Source organism: Scyliorhinus torazame, chromosome 7, assembly GCF_047496885.1.
Source record: "Scyliorhinus torazame isolate Kashiwa2021f chromosome 7, sScyTor2.1, whole genome shotgun sequence".
Taxonomy (NCBI): domain Eukaryota; kingdom Metazoa; phylum Chordata; class Chondrichthyes; order Carcharhiniformes; family Scyliorhinidae; genus Scyliorhinus; species Scyliorhinus torazame.
The window spans coordinates 55470853-55490609 of NC_092713.1; the positions used below are offsets into that span (position 1 = coordinate 55470853).

At 42.3% G+C, this 19757-nt stretch overlaps 1 protein-coding gene across 2 annotated transcripts in view; it reads right to left on the reverse strand.

Annotated features, from left to right (window-relative positions):
• Positions 1-557: 557 nt before the first annotated feature.
• hectd3 (HECT domain containing 3) overlaps positions 558-19757 on the reverse strand; it is a 68573-nt gene continuing 49373 nt past the window's right edge. For both annotated transcript variants that reach the window (XM_072510733.1, XM_072510734.1), the window contains exons 18-22: positions 18904-19033; positions 12648-12722; positions 11016-11097; positions 9742-9813; positions 558-3537 (exon numbers count right to left, since the gene is read on the reverse strand). In XM_072510733.1, the coding sequence (XP_072366834.1) occupies positions 3453-3537; positions 9742-9813; positions 11016-11097; positions 12648-12722; positions 18904-19033 (444 nt within the window). In that variant the 3' untranslated portion in view covers positions 558-3452. The remainder of the gene's footprint in view (positions 3538-9741; positions 9814-11015; positions 11098-12647; positions 12723-18903; positions 19034-19757) is intronic.

The following is a 19757-nucleotide window of genomic DNA, read 5'->3' on the forward strand; positions in this document are numbered from 1 at the left end:
AGGACCTGTGTGTCCTTCAGGTACACAGGAGGATGGCAATGGGAAACCACCTTATATATTAAGTTCCCTGCTAATATCACTCATTGAAATTGAAAATGAGGGGCTCCTACTAGCAGCTGAAAAGGAATGCCCAAGGCGCAAGGTGTGACAAAATGAATAGAAGACCTGCTTTCACTCCTACAATATTGTGCACAGAATGGACCATAGATTTAAAGGCTTGGGTATAAAAGTAAACACTTAATGCCAAATGAACCATGGTAAAGAATAATATCCAAGGGAATAGATTTTTACTTCCATTTTGAATCATCAGCGTCAAATAATCCAAAATCAGACATAACACTGGTTAAATGCAAGGTTAACCACCCCCAAACTCCTTTCTGCAACAGAGCAATGCTCATCAGGCTAGGCATCCTTGCAGTCTCTCAAAATGAAACTACTACGCTAGTGAGAGAAAATTACATACCATGAGCAGTTTGTGCTGTAGGCTTACACTAGGGCCAACAATGCCCAACTTATTTTTTTTAACCAAAATACAGCTTTCTGAAGACTCATAACTGTGGAGTTTTTGAAATGGAGTTTTATTGTGCAAACTGTTGAGTTATGATATTAACAGAACATTTTACATCTCAGCTCATCTTTAACATTTTAATACAATATTAATCAACCTAAATTATACATTTTACTCAAGTCTACTGAATTAACCATATCTAGCTGTAAAGATGAAGAGTACAACCAGGAAGTAATGGCTCGGAATAAGTTAGTTATATGAGCCTCATGTTTAAGTCGTCATTTTAACCCCATATGTCCTACTAATAAATTCTCACTAGTGTAACCTGTTGTGACAACACGCAATTCAGTACAAAGGATTTTACAAATTCTGTCCATTTTACTCCCCAGAGAAAGGTTGGTCTCACTGGAGCTTGTTCCCAGCAGAGACCACCACTGAAGTACTCCATTTATTGGTCTGTCTGAGAGAGCAAAACTGAGTGGGAAAATTCCTCAATTCTATGCACACAGAAGTGAGTGGGAGTAAGACAAGCATAAGAGCACTGCAGTGCTGGTTCTCCAATGTATGCTACCTTGGGGGTGGGGTGGTGGTGGAAGTGGAAGGATTAGTGAGTGTAATTCAAAGTTTCTCAATGGTTTTGGCAATTTTAACCAAAGACCGAGCAAAGTCACTGCAAATGATAAATTGGATAATTGTTCAAACTTGTTTTGAATGCATTTAGTACATAACATTTCTCAACTATGGAGACATTATATTCATGGTTTTCACTGCTGCATCATCTGGTATTAATAATTAAGAAAAAAAAAAATTAAGAAAAAAAAATGACCCATCAATGTAATACCAAGTTATATTCTTAGGAATGGACTGTGGTAGCAATCTGCATCAAACTGCAATGCAATACTGTGACAGAAACAAAGATCCATATTAAAAGTTAAATCTAACCACCTATACATCTGGATATATAGATATAAATTCCAATTATTTCAGCTGTCTTATTTCAGCCCAAAGGTATTACAGATACACAACCAATGGGATCGATTCAAACATGGACCAGTTGTGTATGCTGAAGTACACATAATATATATAGTACAGTATGATATATGGCACAGTAGATGGTCGTCATTGAGTATATTCAAGAGTTAGATTGAAAGATTTAAGATACCATGGGAATTAAGGGATTTGGGTATAATGAAAGAAATGGATTTAAACAGAAGATCCACCATGATCTTATGGAGTGGTGAAGCAGGGTTAACGAGTTGAATGGCCTACTTCTGTTTCCATTTCTTATGTGGCTGTATTTTAAAATCTTATTCATTGCGAAACACCTTATAAATGCAAGTTTTCTTTCTATAGGATTAGCCAAGGACTTTACATGGAATCTTAAGCATATAGTGACAGTGTCAGGATCAGTGTCAGGGCAACTTGACCAGGTGTGTAGAGGCTCTCCCAGTTGAATTCTTTAGAGGTCAGCCACTTCAGAGGGTGCCTCTGGGTTTGGTGTTCAATTGGGAGAAGAGGAGCGTTTCGAAGCCTAATTGAGGACGTGGTATTTTAAGGAAACCCTTTAAAACAACAAGCACAGTGGTGGAGTTGTGCATTTTGGACAGCAAAGTTGCAGAAGCAAGAGGAGGAAGTAGATGGATGCCAGAACGGAAAGGGCAGTCCTAATATTTGTGAATGCGGCACTTGAAGTAATAAAAGAATAGAATTTTAGCACAGCCAATCCACCTAACCTGCACATCTTTGGACTGCGGGAGGAAACCGGAGCACCCGGAGGAAACCCACGCAGACACCGGGAGAACATACAGACTCCGCACAGTTACCCGAGGTTGAAATCAAGCCCAGATCCGTGGCGCTGTGAGGCAGTAGTGCTAACCATTGTGCCACCATGCCAGAAGCTGTGAGGGCATCGAGGCACATTCTCTTTCCAGAGACTTGGTTGAAGAGGAGGTGAGCAGCTGAGTATGGTGAGGAGGTCGTGAATCCAGTTAGACAATGCTCCAATGACTGCTCAAGTCTGCTAAGGTAAATGGCATGCAAGCAACTGATGGCAACCATCAGTCTCACTTCCGTAGCCATCTCCAGCACACAAATCTTTTCAAGTTCTCCCTCTCTGGTGCAACAGCATCACAGATAGGAAGGGCAGGACAAGAGAGGAGCACCACATCTGAGCAAGGACAGGTGCTGGAGGCATCTCAGCAAGTTTGGAATACAAGTCCATGACCACCTCCATTGAAAAGTTGCCAATCGCATAGAGACTCAGACAGTAAGGCTAAGGAGTGGATGCAAGCACTCAACATATCCATATGTTGGTGGTCACCTGTCCAGCACTTGCCGGGTTGCCTGCATGGCGTGAAACCTACGTGCCCGTTAGGAAACAGCTTTGCAACCCGAAATGGTTCTTTATTGGTACTTTGATTGCCTGAATAGGCTGAACATTTTACCCTTGAGGGTTCTGAACCGCACGGTCAACTCACCCTTGGGGAAAACCAGAGGAATGGAGATGTCAGGTTACCGGCTTGTCACTTATTTCCACGGTTTGGCCAGCCTGCCCAGGACCACTGCCAAATACCCAGTAAAATTCAACCATTGTGTTCAACTTTATCTTTGTGTAAAGGATCAACCAGCCTTTGTGTTTCAGAGAATATATTTTCTCTATCTAAATCAAAGGGGCGTTCACAAACCACACAACAACCATTGCAAGGCCTTCATAAATCATGTGGTAACTTGCCACCTATTCAGGCCTTGTGGAACCTACAGTTCAAATTAGTTTCAATGAATCACCAGGACTTTTATTCCAATGGGGAGAAAATAATTGACAAATATAAAGATGAATCCCGAATTAACATTTATAAGGATAACACAAAAGCTTAAAGCAGCTATAAGTAGGCCATAATCAATTTCAGCAACCATATCCGGTTCAATTCTATGCAGTGGATGTCTGTCACTCCTCCCAGGGTACCATATCCGTGTCTATTGCCACGCAGTTGTACGCTGCATATCGTAACTTCTCTTCACAAAGCTTTGCACTACAAATAAAGCACAGATTAAAAAAAAACACATTAGAAGATTCTTAGACATTTGTGCAACTGTATGCACATGTATAGCCTTTAATTATTGCTATTACAGAGGAACATTGGTGGCTCACAAATAGCTGCTGTTAACCACATCATAACTGCACTTGGTTCAGGAAGGAAGACAAGCAATGGGCGAAGCAGAAGTGGGTGGCTTGGAGGAAGCTAGAGGAAGAATGAGGTAGTATTTGCAGAAGGCCAAATGGAAAGGTCTCCTTACATACAGAAAAACAATTTGTGCTTGTATGGTGCCCTTTAATGTAGAGAAAGAGTCCACGGAACACTTCAGTTCACATACTGGTAAGGTAAATAACACAATTGAAAAATAAGTATTAAATTTATAATTTCTTTAATTGATCTTTTGCTCTGAATTTGTATTTATCATCCTAGGGAATTTAATAATTTTTCTTGACCGGGAAAGTTTCCTCAATAAATGTGCCTCAGTGTTACCATCAGAAGAGCAGCCCTGACTACAATAATGTGATGTTTTTCCATTTCCCCCATCAAAAAATGAATCTGGCTGAGTGAGAAGTTAAGCCGTGAATAGTTTTGTTCTATGGATCCAGGATCACTTGGGTTTAGGTTGAGGCCAGTCAACATATTTTATACAAGGTCCTTTCAACAAGCTGCACGAGGAGATTTTCAGCTCCTCAGTCTTCACTTCTGCCGCCATTGAAAGTTTAAAAAGTTCACCATCGAACACATTACAACATATCGTTTCCTTAAAATTTGAACTGCCCGCAGCTCAGATTTCTCAAATAGGTTTGAATACATTATTTCAATAAATGCATCAGAGCAGCTGATTACATGACTCGTTGTGAATTACTGTCAGTTTATGCACCCACGCAAGAAGAATCTAATGAATTCGTAGTTCTTTTATTTTCAGTTTGACATCCCAAAATGTGTGACAGGAATATAAAGGGTAAACAATAGATTTTGAAGTCAAGAGAGTGCTAAATCCATCCACTAATCCAAGTGAGTTTAAAATGGCATTGTGGGATATCATATAGAAACTTAATGCATCTGTATGGAATTATTTAACATATTTATTTAAATAGCAGAAAAAGAATTTCATGCAACACAATGTGTTAGTGCATTAATGTCCCACAACATTACTTTAAGGTCCACGTAATTATCTGGCTGATGTGTGAACAAGGCTCCATATAAAGAATCCAAACTGAACATCCTATTGACATAATAAAAAGGCCGCAAAAATATGGGCATTCTGTCACTAACATTTTAGTAACTAACACATCGCCACTCACAAAGTACACTGAGGATATCTAGGAAGAGTGCATGTACACTTCACAAGTTCAGCAAAGATAAAAACTAGGTTACGCTCATGTTAAACAAGGATCAAAGTGATTCTCAATTAATGATAAGTGAGACCATTTTATCCAGGCGTGCCTTGATACGGATTGCGGGCTCATTTGTAATGTAACTATAGTGTTAGTGTGAAGCCAAACCCCTTTGTGTCATGAATGAATCCCAGAAGACAGATTCCTCCACCTTTACTGAATTCAACATTCAGCCATGAAAAGCAGGCATTTTAAACGACAAAATGAAATAGAACATGATTTTGAATACATAATTTGGCAAGTTTATCCAAAACTCTTCCCTCAAATTAATTTTCTTTCTGATGAAAATTTATACAATAGTATACCTGGTGGGAGGTGGGAGAATTAGCTCCATTATAGGTCAGTTCAAACAGATGGATCATTTAGATTTCGAAAAGTAATGACCAAATAATGGCAAGTAGATTGCATTATAAATAGGGTTGAGCTAACTTCACACATGCAACGGAGACAGAGCTAGGCTACTGTGTGAAAAAAAGCAGGATGTTCCTTTTTGTGGATAAGTAGTTTAGCTGTCCTATCTTTGTATTGTATCCATGCCCTGGAGAACACACAGGCTACTCAATAACTGGTCCATTAAAAACTATATGAAAGTGACTGTTCCTCCAATATTCTGTAGGGAATGCAGCTTGCAGCATTGCCAGTGAGAGCTTCTCATACAAAGAACAGTGTTAATATTTTTGCACCCAGAGCTTCAGCAAGGAATAATAGAAAACACAGGTGTTCTCTTGCACCATCTAGTGGTTGATGATAGAATGTCATCTGCAGAATTTATCCAGGCATCATAGATGATAGAATTTACAGTGCAGAAGGAGGCCATTCGGCCCATCGAGTCTGCACCGGCTCTTGGAAAGAGCACCCTACCCAAGGTCAACACCTCCACCCTATCCCCATAACCCACTGACCCCACCCAACATTAAGGGCAATTGTGGTTACTAAGGGCAATTTATCATGGCCAATCCACGTAACCTGCACGTCTTTGGACTGTGGGAGGAAACCAGAGCACCCGGAGGAAACCCACGCACACACAGGGAGGATGTGCAGACTCGCACAGACAGTGACCCAAGCCGGAATCGAACCTGGGACCCTGGAGCTGTGAAGCAATTGTGCCATCCACAATGCTACCGTGCTGCAACGTGCATCTACAGAACTTATCCAGGAGGACTGTGCACTTCTCCGCACCTGCCATGATAAAGTTTTGGTTTTTAAAAAAAAAAAATTCCAATTAAGGGGCAATTTAGTGTGGCCAATCCACCTACCCTGCACATTTTCGGGCTGTGGGGGTGAAGCCCACATGGGGAGAATGTGCAAATTCGACACAGACAGTGACCCAGGGCCGGGATCGAACCCGGGTCCTCAGCGCCTTGAGGCAACAGTGCTAACCAGTGTGCTACTGTGCCGCCCTATCATAGAGTATTGTAAAAGGACAAGATTGTCTTTGTCATGTTTGTAGGTGACCTCCATCATAGTTGGGCTTTATTTGATTCCACCGTACCACCAGCCTGCATGCCCCTCAACTGCTTCACCAGTTTCTTACAAACTGAAATTTTCATTTTTATTCTTGGCTACTATAAGGGTCAACACAGCTAGGATCTCAGACAATCCTAAATCACAATAAACATCTTAACAGAGAATACAACAGGTTGAGAGTTCGGGTCGTACAAAATCTAGGCTGACATTCCATGTAGTACTGAGGGAATTCTCCATTGTCAGAGATGCCGTCATTTGAAGAGATGTTAAACCTAGGCTCTGTTTGCCCTCTCAGGTGAACGTAAAAGATTCTAAGACACTGTTACAAAGAAGGCCAGGTAAGGTTCCCCTGGTGTCCTATCCAATATTTATCCTTCAACCAGCTTTGCAAAGATAGATAATCTGGTCATTATCTACATAGTTAAAAGGAAAATACTGTGGATGTTAGAGATCTGAAATAAACACCAAGTGCTGGAATAATTCAGCCGGTCGGGCAGCATCTGTGGAGTGAGAAACAACATTTTTGGTTTTTTAAATTTAGAGTACCCAATCATTTTTTCAAATTAAGGGGTAATTTAACGTGGCCAATCCACTTACCCTGCACATCTTTGGTTGTGGGGCAAAATCCGCGCAAAATGGGGAGAATGTGCAAACTGCACACAGTGACCCAGAGCCGGGATCAAACCTGGGATCTTGGCGCTGTGAGGCACCACTGCGCCACTGGTGCTGCCCGAGTGAGAAACAGAATTAATGTTTTGAGTCCAATGTGACTCTTCAGAAAGGAACATGATTCAGGCGGCACGGGGCGCAGTGGTTAGCATTGCTGCCTCACGGCGCCGAGGTCCCAGGTTCGATCCCGTACACAAATCTTTTTTGACAAGAGAGCGGAACTAGGCAGATGGGGTCCTGAGTTTACAAATAGATTACAAAAGCCAGGAAGTTGTGCAACACGTATTATTTTTAAAAAGGAGTTTGGTCCCAGCTAGAGCAATGTGTCCAATTCTGAGCACCATAGTTTTGGAACAAGGTAAAAGTTTTGGAGAGGGTATAAAAGAAATGTATTAGAATTGTTCTCGGGATGAGATATTACAGTTCCATGGATAGATTAGACAAGTGGGAAAAACCTTCTCTGTTTTAAAGAGGACTAAGGGAGGGCATTTGATCGTGTTTAAAATCATGAAGGGTTTAGATAGAAGAAATATAGGGAAGCTGTTTCCAGCAGTTATTGGCCAAAGAACCAGAGGTACTTGTAGTTAGGATTTGAAATGCACTTCCTGGTAGGGTGGTAGAAATGGATTATATATTAGGTTTCAAATAGGAGTTGGATAAATGCCTAAAGGAATGAAAATGCAGAGATATGAAGGAATGAGACTAATTAGACCGCTTATTGAATGAGCTGGTGTTTCCTTGATGGGCTGAATAGTCTCCTTCTGTACTGTACTATTCTCCGAAGGTACGATTGGAGGATGACAAGTTCAGTACTTATTATGACTACATCGCCCCCATGTGGTTGTACCTTAGAAGTGTAAAGGAACATTTTTCTATAACGGCACTATATAAATGCAAGTTTTTGTTACAGCACTCAAACTGTCCGCTGAGGCTCATACAAGAGCTTGGGCCACTTGGATAAATACCAGAAGACTATCAATAACTATGGATTCATACTCTGTGTGTAAGGCATCACATTAAAGCTCCCCCAATGACTTAATGGTAAATGGTCAGAGAACTAATCTCTAATAGCACCAGGTAACTAATCGCAGGTGAGCCAGCAGTTGCAATGCTACAATTGACCGTAATATCTTCTGGCCAAAGACTAAAAGAGAACAGCCTGGGTGGGTTCCTGAACCCTAGCTCATGACTCTCGGGATTGTGTTCACAAGAATATGTGGACCTCAAGGGAGAAACAGTTTGGGCGTGGCTGTGATGCACCACACTCTGGCTGGCATGCAGGATCGTTATTTGATCAGGGACAGTCAGCATGGCATCATCAGGTGGAGGTCATGCCGAACAAATTTGAGTGAATTTTGCGAGGTGGTGATCGGGTGTGTAGATGAGGGTAGTGTAGTTGATGTACTTTATATGGATTTCAGCCAAGCCTTTCCTATGGGAGGCTGATAAAGAAGGTAAAAGCACATGGGATCCAGGGTAACTTGGCATGTTGGATCCAAAATTGGCTTAGTGGTAGGAATGATGGTAGAAGGCTGTTTTTGTGACTGGAGGCAGATGTCCAGTGGCGTACCACAGGAACCAATGCTAGGTCTCGTTTTGTTCATGATATATATAAACAATATAGATGAGAATGTGGGGGGGGGGGGAAGTGTGCATATGTAACAAAGGTTGGCAGGGTGGTTAATAGTGAGGATGGAGGTTGAAATGCAGAAAGATATAGACCGATTTGTCAGGTGGGCAGACCAGTGGCAGGTGGAATTTAATCCTGAAAAGTACGAGGTGATGCACTTTGGAAGGAGTTACAAGATGACGGAGTACTCAATGAATGGCAGGACACTAGAAGGTTCAGAGGAACAGAGGGATCTTGGGGTGCTTGTCTACAGATCCTTGAAGGCGACAAGCCAGGTTAATATGGTGGATCTAAAGCATATGGCACACTTGCCTTTATTGGTCGTGGCATAGATTATAAGAGCAGGGAGGTTATATTGGAGATGTACAACACTTTGGTGAGGCCACAGCTGGAATAGTGTGTACAGTTCTGGTCGCCTCACTATAGGAAGGATGTGAATACACTGGGACAGGGTACAGAGGAGATTCACCAGGATGTTGCCTGGGATGGAACATTTGAGCTGTGAAGAGAGGCTGGGGTTGTTTTCTAAACAGTGAAGGCTAAGAGGGGACCTGACTGAGGTGTATAAGATTATGAAGGGTATGGACAGGGCGGATAGGAAGCAGCTGTTTCCCTTAGTTGAAGTGTCAATAACAAGGGGGCAGAATTTTAAGGCGAGGGACAGGAAGTTTAGAGGGGATTTGAGGAAATGTTTTTTCACCCAGAGGGTGGTAGTCGCCTGCGAGGGTAGCAGAGGCAGGAAACCTCACTACTTTTAAAAAATACGTGGACGAGCACTTGAAATGTCAGAACATACAAGGCTACAGGAAAAGTGCTGGAAAGTGGGATTGGTGTAGATTTAGTGCAGTTTTGTCGGTGCAAGACTCTCTGGGCCGAAGGGCCTCTTCTGTAGTGTATGACTCTATTAAAATGTGAGTTGTTAAGTAATGAACGAGATGACCATCTTGGTCCATTAAAATACAAGAGCCATCATCTCTAGGCAAGGAGAGAAAAATCTGAAAAAAAGATACTCTGTATTAAACAAAAGTAACGGACCTGGAATAGTTTGGTAAAAAGAGTGCACTGGAGCACGTGGAAGATTCTGGGAGAGCATCGGTTTTCTCTGATCTGTTAAAGAAACAATACGATCATTTTTGTAACAAATATCATACATTCTAGGATTTTAACATAATGCTTTCTATACAAAATAAACCTTATGTGACTTACTTAATTTCTACTTGTAGTAAGATTTAGATAATCTTGATAAAATACCCCCCAAAACACAATACACTGTTTATATCTGTGACTAGGGGCAGAACTACCATGGGATTGCGTGTTATAATACCAAGATGTGCCCCTCCACCGTCCCGTCCCCCAACACACACCTGGTCACCTTTCAGACCTCTTTCTCAGCTAGGTTAATAGGAGGCAGACTAATGCTCAGATTAATGCTTTGCAGGATCATGATCCTACTTTACAAAGATCTTTTCTGACTATGAAACATGAGTCGATAACAGGATCCTGGCAACAAGCGCAATATGTCATTTTCCTTTACAGGCGCGACAATAAAGCAAGAATGTCCTTTCAATGTACAAAATATTTGACGAGACAGAATAATATTGAATGTATGCCACAAATCTTATGCTCCCCATTTATATAAAACAATATGTAACTATATACTCCCAAACCAAGAAACAAGAGGAGGCTCTAATAGGCTAGGAAAAGGTCAAACACAACCATATCTTCATGTTTAACTAATATTGGAAAGTTAAAAATACCAACGAGAGATCAGGAAGCTTAAAAAGTCACAAGCAAAATGTTAAGACAAAAGAAAAACATCAAATGCTGGAAATACAAAACTCATTGACAGCTGAAAAGAAAAAGACCCAGCAGTTTAAATGCACAATTGGGATTAGAAACGAAAAAAACCCCACAAACTATTGAAGCCTACATCTTGCTATCCCGCTACTTTCACCCTCTTCAGATTTCGTATAACATTGGTAGTTTCTGCTGAAAGATGATTGAGGACTTCCTTCCCAGTGCTCCGCAGCCAAGCACTGCAGCGATCAAGAGTATCCTCCAGTGAGGAAACATCTGGTGCCACCTGAATGCCACCTAGTGGCAGCAGGGAGATCGGGACCCAGTACTGTGGTAAACTGTCAGTGTGAATGACGGCGGCACTCCTCTGACAACTTTTTCATCTTCTCGCCATTGATTTTCCTTTTGTTTTCCATTTGAATATATGACTTTGATGGTGCTCTATTAATTAATTTTTCCGCACATTTTTCACCATCTAGGGCAATTGCAATCCAGCATTCTAAGGCACTTACCCTGACTTGTCTGGGTAGATGAATATAGGGGCAGGCAGACGGCTTCTACCTGTAACAAACCTTAGGAATCGACTACGATCCTCTGGAAGACAAATTGGTAATTAGGAAAGAAATACAGAAGGGAAGCATTTTCTAATATCCCCCTCCAAATTGCCAACACAAAAACTTGAACATTTATACTGAAACATCAAATGCAAGTGGCAATGAGCAGTTAAATGCAACAGGCTATTTGTGCAGTGCATGACAATGGCTACTGACATCACAAATCACAATCTTACACAACAGGCTTGTGTTAAAACTAAGAATAAACATGCTCAACTGAGGCCTGATTTAAGTGGGTCTGTATGTGGCAGTCAATTGCACTTTTAGTTGTTGGGGGTCGATGCAGACAGAAGTCCAACAACGTTTTAATTAGAAAAAGTATTTTTATATCCTCAAATGCAATGCTGCCACCATGAAATGCTAGGAACAGCCATTTACTAAATAACTGGGATGATTTTTATTAGAGATGAGTTAGGTCAACCAAGAATCGCTCTCCTTACACAATAGTGGTCTAACTCATTCATATTAAACAGCTAAATGCACTGGAAAAAAGTGACAGTGCCTTATTATCAGTGGTAATTTATAGCTAATTTATAGTTGATGCAGACAAAAGAACTATTTCACTTCAGATTCTTAGAGCCAGCAGAAGGAAGAAACTTTTATTGGATTAATAAAATAATTAATAAAATAACTTGCATAGTGTCTTTCACACCTTCAGGTGTCCCAAAGTGTTTCACTGCCAATCAAGTACTTTTGAAGTGTGGTCACAGCAAGGTCCCTCAAACAGTAATAAACCAGACAATCAATTTATTTTTTAAAAAGGTTGGCTGGTTAGTTCAGGACAAAATTTGGCCAGAACACTGGGGATAACTCTCCTGCTCTTTCTCAAAATGTAACCATTTACATCCACCTGCAAGGCCAGAAGCAGCATCGGTGCAATGTCTCATTCAAAAGATGGCATCTCCAAGAGTGCAGCGCTCCTTCTATGCCGCATGAAAATAAGAGTCTAGATAATGCATTTGAGCCTCTGGAGTGGCAACTCGAATTCCAGAGGCAGAACAGCCAGGTTAGCTATTCATACCAGCCTGTCCCTTGTAAACATCACTTATTTTTTATTTATTTATTTCAAAATTTAGATTACCCAATTATTTTTTCCAATTAAGGGGCAGTTTAGTGTGGCCAATCCACCTACTCTGCACATTTTTGGGTTGTGGGGGCGAAACCCACGCAGACACGGGGAGAATGTGCAAACTCCACACGGACAGTGACCCAGAGCCGTGTAAACAACACTTTTATATTTTTACGTTGCATACAGAAAAAAAAAAATCATAATTTCACCATCTCTCTTTAAGCTGCTCTTATTGTAATATTTCAGAGGCAGCAAAACTACTTGAATTACCTTTTACTTGTTACCCAGTCTAATGAGTGACGCCAACACCGTCAGAAATCACCAGTTACATCGCCTACATTATAGGGAATTTGCCATCATAAAATAATCTTCAATTGAGGAATCACGCAGGTATCACATTATGGGCTCTGGGAATGGCTGGTTGAACGGGCCCATCAGTGACAGTGGATAAGGTCACTTACCATTAGTGAAATTTGTGAGTGCTTCCCAAAGATATTTGACTCTGGTATCAGACTGCTCCAAATCTTCAAAGCGAGCTAAAAAAAAAATAGATATCGCCAGATAAGAAGAAATCACTCAAATTCTGAACTGTTTTATTTCTTGGGCAACCAATTCTCCAGTAGTCCTATGTAATCAAGTTGAAGGGTCTATGTAGCTATCACACAGCAGGACTAGAGGATAGATGGGCATTAGGGATTATTACAACTGAAGCTTAGGTTTCAGTGGAAATACTCCCTAATGCCCATAGCCTATTACCACTGTAGGTCAGACAGTACATTTACTTATGTCCTGCTAAATTAGTAGGTCTGCTCCAAGCAGGCTTGGTTTTCGTGCCATGACGTTTGTTGAATTGAACATTGTGCTATGGCGTGCCGCAGAGAGGGACAGGTAAAGCATCGCCTCATTTACATTTCTCCACATCAGAATTCCTGCTACAACCTGTGCCATCACTAAGTGTCAAGTGGAGGTTGGGCGCTCAATTCAGGGAAGGAAAATAAGTCAGAGGCGAAGAAATGCTAGGTTGCTCCTGCATTTTTTCTATAGATAATTGAAGAGCAATAACAAGCCACCCACACACTCTGATCCATGTCAAAAGTGTTGCATAGAAAGCTTAGGCAATAGGTAGGTTCAAAGTTTGGGTATCAATACTGGAGTGCATTCAGTGCAAAAGAATCAGACACAACTCCAACGCATTCACTCCACCAAAATAAGCATCCACAGGGCTCCCCACAAAATCAAGTAAATACAATTTGAAAAGGAAATGGAACAAGGGTGGCACAGTGGTTAGCACTGCTGCCTCACAGCGCCAGGGATCAGGGTTCAAGTCTAGCTTTGGGCGAGTGTGTGGAGTTTGCCCTGTTCTCCCAGTGTCTGTGTGGGTTTCCTCTGGGTGCTCCAGTTTCCTCCCACAGTCCAAGGTTAGGTGGATTGGCCATGCTAAAATTGCACCTTATGTGCCCAAAGGTTAGGTGAGGTTATGGGGATGGAGTGGGCCTAGGTGGGGTGCTCTTTCAGAGGGTCAGTGCAGGCTCGATGGACCAAACGGCCTCCTTCTGCATTGTAGGGATTCTATGAAGAACAAATAATGCATCCTTTACATCGGTCTATGGGCCCAGTTTGCTGGTTCAGCGCCAATCCTTGGTGCCGAAAGATCAACACTGCTCATGGAGAAAGCTCAAATTCTAGAAAGATGTACAGTAAGAAGTCTTACAAGACTAGATTAAAGTCCAACAGGTTTGTTTCAAATTACTAGCTTTCGGAGCACTGCTGCTTCCGCAGGTGAATGAAGAGGTAGGTTCCAGAAACATATATATATATATAGACAAAGTCAAAGATGCAAGACGATACATTGAATGCGAGTCTTTGCAGGTAATTAAGTCTTTCCAGCTCCAAACAGAGCAACTGGAGAGAGGGATAATCACAGGTTAAAGAGATGTGAATTGACTCAAGCCAGGACAATTGATAGGATTTTGCAAGCCTAGGCCAGATGGTGGGGGGGGTGAATGTACTGCGACATGAATCCAAGGTTGAGGCCGTACTCATGTGTGCGGAACTTAGCTGCAAGTTTTTGCTCGGCGATTCTGCGTTGTTGTGCGTCCTGAGGCCGCCTTGGAGAATGCTTACCCGAAGATCAGAGGCTAAATGCCCTGGACTGCTGAAGTGTTCCCCGACTGGAAGGAAACATTCCTGCCTGGCGATTGTCACGCGATGTCCGTTCATCCGTTGTCGCAGCGTCTGCATGGTCTCGCCAATGCACCACACTTCGGGACATCCTTTCCTGCAGCGTATGAGGGAGACAATGTTGGCCAAGTCGCACGAGTATGTACCACGTCCTGGTGGGTGGTGCTCTCACGTGTAATGGTGGTACCCATGACGATGATCTGGCACATCTTGCAGAGATTGCCATGGCAAGGTTGTGTGGTGTCATGGTCGCTGTTCTGAGGGCTGGGTAGTTTGCTGCATCTTGCCAAGGTCATCCCCACACCCCCACTACTTGCCTTCAAACAGCCGCGCAATCTCAAACAAAGCATTGTTTGCAGCAAAATACCCAGCCTTCAGATCAGGACGCACGGCAACGCAGAATCGCCGAGCAGAAATATATAGCTAAGTTCCGCACACGAGTACAGCCTCAACCGGGACCTTGGATTCATGTTGCATTACATTCACCCCCCACCATCTGGCCTAGGTGTGCAAAATCCAACCAATTGTTCTGGCTTGAGTCAATTCACACCTCTTTAACCTGTGATTATCCCCCTCTCCAGTTGCTCCATTTGGACCTGGAAAGACTTAATTGCCTGCAAAGACTCACGTTCAAAGTATCGTCTTGCATCTTTGACTTTGTCTATATACATGTTTCTGGAACCCACCTCTTCATTCACCTGAAGAAGGCGCAGTGCTCCAAAAGCTAGTTATTCAAAACAAACCTGTTGGACTTTAACCTGGTGTTGTAAGACTTCTTACTGTGCTCACCCCAGTCCAACGCTGGCATCTCCACATCTAGAAATATGGGCAGAGCAGTTTCACCACATATTCAACCAGTCTTCATCCAATGTGGAAGCAAATCAACAGGTTCTCACACTGTTAGAAGCAACAGATACAGTGAGACTTCTGTTTAATAACAAAGCTGGAGTAGATGATGCTTCCAGGGCTGGTAGTCAATGTCTGGTCAAGCTCAGTGAACCACTGTACAAGCAGAAACGAACTGGCCAATCATGTAACCACCATGGAGGAAACTCACTCCCCTCCATCTCTGGCAAAACTCTTCACCAGAATCCTTCTGAGTGTAATATCTCAACCAGGATTTATGGCCAGGGAGTTAAGTCAGTGTGGTTTTAGAAAAGATCAAGGAGCCATAGATAAGGTGGTTGCAGTTAGATTGTTCCAGGGGAAATGCCAAGTGCAGAAATCAACCTCTCCATCACATTTGTTGACTTGACCAAGTCTTTTAACACAACCAGTCATGACAGCCTTTGGAAGGTAATGGAGAAATGCAGCTGCCCTGAGAATTATATCACAATAGGTTGATAGTTCTATGATGGCATTTTCACGTGTCTTGGATAATGGCAAGTCTTCTGACCCATCCCCAGTCAGTAATGGAGTTAAATAGGGCTGCTTGCAAGGGAAGCTACTAAATCTGAGATCACTCCAGGCAAAGATCAAGGCATCCAAGAACACATTGCCATTTCCTGGTCACCAATTACTGTGGACGCTGTAAGGAATTCTGCTTCAAGCTTCACAATGGATTTGGCAGCGAGATTAGTCAACTTGTAACAAGTTGGAAAGATTCATTAAATATAAAAATTAACAAAACTCGGCAGCAATTTCCAGGCTCAGATTGGCTTTAGTTCCCATTTTAAGCTCAATGTGTTATGCGGTCTCATCATGTTTGGGAGTTTTCATCAAGCGGTCTCTTGTCTTGTTTGCAGTTTTGTCTTTCGGGCTGCAACGTGGCTGTCATTTGTGATGGTCACCTTCTCCACTGTTAGAGCGTTTATGGCTTGCTCCTTTTATACAGTCTCCAATGCCCGGATCTCCTTGGTCTGATGTGATTTGTACTTTATGTGATTTAGTTCTGGCCCCTTACAAAGGTTATCTGATTTATACATACTGTCAGTTATAGATCAATTCAAACCAATTTGATCTGTCCTGGAAGTTACTTCAGCTGTTCTTTTAAACCAGCACATGCAATTTCAGGTAAATACAGTTTTCAGTTAAAAAGTTCATCCAGAGCTTCAAATCCAACATTTAGAATTGAACATGATCTTCGCACAAGTGGTTCAGAGCTGGATATATAATGTAGCAAGATTTGTTCTCTAAAGCACTGAGAACTTCGGCTTCATGATCAACACAAAGCAAAATGAAGTAACATGCCAGTTTGCTCCAGGAAGCAAACAATCCCATTATCTTGAGCCCAAAGTTTCAGTCAATGACCGTCAACCCTGCTCCCCGCATGTGAGAATTAAATATTACAGAGAACGCGATGCTGGAAGTCTTAAAGCGTCAGATGGCTGGACAAAATACCAGGCGCTGAGGTGCTCACCTAAGCTGGCATGCCAAGCAGCCCCATACCATATTAAAACACTCACAACTGAGTTGGGCTGGTCAAGTAGCCAGAATGCCTGACACTCATTTATCAAAGCATGACTTCTATGGGGAGTCTGGGGTGTGCTCTCATGTGGTCAAACTCTGAAGGCTTCACTTAGGGGTTCTGATATCAACTTAAGAGTCCTGGATGAAGCTCACTCAGGGTTGTTTGTACCTGACCCAACCAAATGATGTGCTAGCTTTGCGGCATCCTCTGGAAGCACATCAAAGGCAGACAGAAAATGCAAGGAGTGGGAATCCTGAGCCATCGATTTGTGCAACACTCAATCATCTATGGTATCCTGTCCTATCTATAGAACTTTCCAGGCACAGATTAGCCTTAGCAGTCACCATCATATCCACCACGTTCCTATCAAACACTCCAGGTGATAAACAAGGACATAATTGTAGTAAGGCTACATTCTTGTACTTCAATCCCTTTGTAACAAAAGCCAACACACCGTTAGCATCCCTAATTGGTTGCTGTACCTGCATGTTAACTTTCTGTGATTCATGTACATGAACACCCATGTCCCTTGAATGCAAACAATTCTCAGTATTAGATTTATCTAGTGTTGGAACATGACAGCTTTCAGTGTAGACGATTTCTCATTCCAGTGCTTGCTACAGTGTAACGTCTTGCAGGAAAAATAACTTAACAAAGGCAACCTACACAATGCTAAGGGTTTTCTTCAAGATTGAAGGGGATGGCATGGCCAGGTTAAGATCAGAGAAGTACCATAAAAAGTTTAAAACTTTACCCCCTTCAATTATCTCCCCTTTTATTTTGGACGTTGACAGCTAATGCTGGGATACAGTTTTCCGGTATTCATTCTTTATGTATGAATCTAGACAGCAGCCATTCAATCATAAGGCCTCAAGAGACAAGACAAAATCTGTCCTTGGACGGTGTTTAATGCGATGCTGTTATCCTCCCCCAACCATTCCCCCATTCTTAGTGACATGCTGAGGCCAATTATAGTGCCCTATTACCATGAGTCAGATTAGCTGACAGCAAAAACCATGGATCAAATTCAGTACTTTCTTCATTTGTATGGTTCTGTTTCACATGAAGGTATGTCTTTATCAACTGAATCACAAAGACAGAATTGGCAAGGTTTAAGTTGAAATCCCATACTACAGACACGAGGTGCACAGTTGCCACAACTTTTCCCCTTATTGAAAATTTCTTGCAAAAAACTGCAGCCACCTTCAGCACTAACCCTGCCTTGAGGCTTTTAAGCACAGGTTACCATCACTGGCCAAAATGGATTGCTTAATCATGTAGAGGATTGCGGGAAAACATGTTGCTCATTAGTACTACAGAGCAATTTCTCCCAGTCTTTGTGCTTCTAGCTTGTATCAGGGTCATAACTGTAAGGCGTTTGGGGGTGGCAATGTGCTGAACAGTTGCATCAAAGGTGGCTTTCCTCTGGAAACTTTAATTTTTGCCCCTTTAACCTATAAAACACGGCCACTAAACTCCCCCCCCCCCTCCCCCCACAATAACCGTAAGGCATCCTTATTGCACAATTAACATACAAGGTAAGCATAACGGCAAATTGTATATATCCCTATGATGCAAGTTACCCAACAACTACACTACTAAAACACTGGACAATCCACCCTAAACAGAAATCTCTAGATACGTTCTAGTCGCAGTGACATTAATATCTGGCCTTCTCTGGGTGCCAGGCTTGACCTGTTTGTTGGGTAGAGAGGAAGACTTGACTGGGTGAATTATCTCTGGAACACCAGCACCTCCAAATTCCCCTGCTTGTAACACACTGACTTGGAAATATTTTGCCTTTCCTTCGCTGGGTCAAAAACCTGGAATTAACTTCCTACTTAACGGCAAGTGAGAGTACCTCCAGCACATGGACTTCAGCGGTTCAAGAACCTCCTTTTCCGCCACCTTCAAGAGCAATTAAGGATGGGCAATAAATGTTGACTATGCCAGTGGCACTCATTTCCATGAACAAATTAAATAAATGGCACAGATGCTATATTCAGAATCATCTGCAGCCTGGGTCATCTATCCCTCATGTTGAACAGTACTAGAAACATTGGAAAAGGATAACTTTGTAAAAAAATTACAAAAAAAACTCTGAAACATTGCCATTTTGTACTTACTTAAACGTTTGAGAGCTTCCACTGTGATTTCAGGATCACCACAAACTTTTTTTTCCAGCTCCTGCCAGGTCAGGAGGTCAAGCACTGCTTGGGGAACCACCTTCAGTAGGCCAGCCCTCAATGCCTGAATCTGAGGCAGACAAAAGAAATGCAAGCAAAGGCATTGGCCACCAGAGATTTTAAATAAGCAATGCACATCTGGATGCAAAAAATTAGGCCAAACATTTTGAAAGGAGAGATTCATTTGGTTAAAGCTGCAATATGTTTGTCATCTAAAGAGGAGAGAGCAAAAGGACAACAGGCTTTCTTATGCAAAAACGCCAATTAAAACGAAACAGTGCATATCCTTCAGTAAAACCTTTTCCCTTCTCCCTCCTCCAGTTATAGACTGCTCCCAATGGGCTGAAATTAGGACTCAAGGCTGCTCTTTAATTTTGAATATGGTGCGTGAGATATTTGTCAATGTAAGGGCAACTAAGTCTTATCAAGAATAAAAACAAAAATTGAAGTAATACGGACTGGAAACGTCGGAAGCGATCGAACGGCCTCGTTGCACCAGACTCGATAACGCAAGAGGCCATTAAAATTGTGACGTTTGAAACGCCTTGCGAGATCGAACGAGATCACGTGAGACACGTGATCTGGATCTTGCCCTCGCTGGGCGAGATCCAGATTTACATATTTGGCTCATTTAAATATGTTGGTGTCCAATTCTCCCAAGTCCTGGGAATGAACGCCTGAGTCTGGGAGACGGTGCCACACAAACGTGGACCAGGTGTAATGGAACCGGGGGTGGGGGTGGGGGGGAAGACAGAGAGAGAACGAGAGAGGGAGAAAGGGGAAGGGAGTCTTCC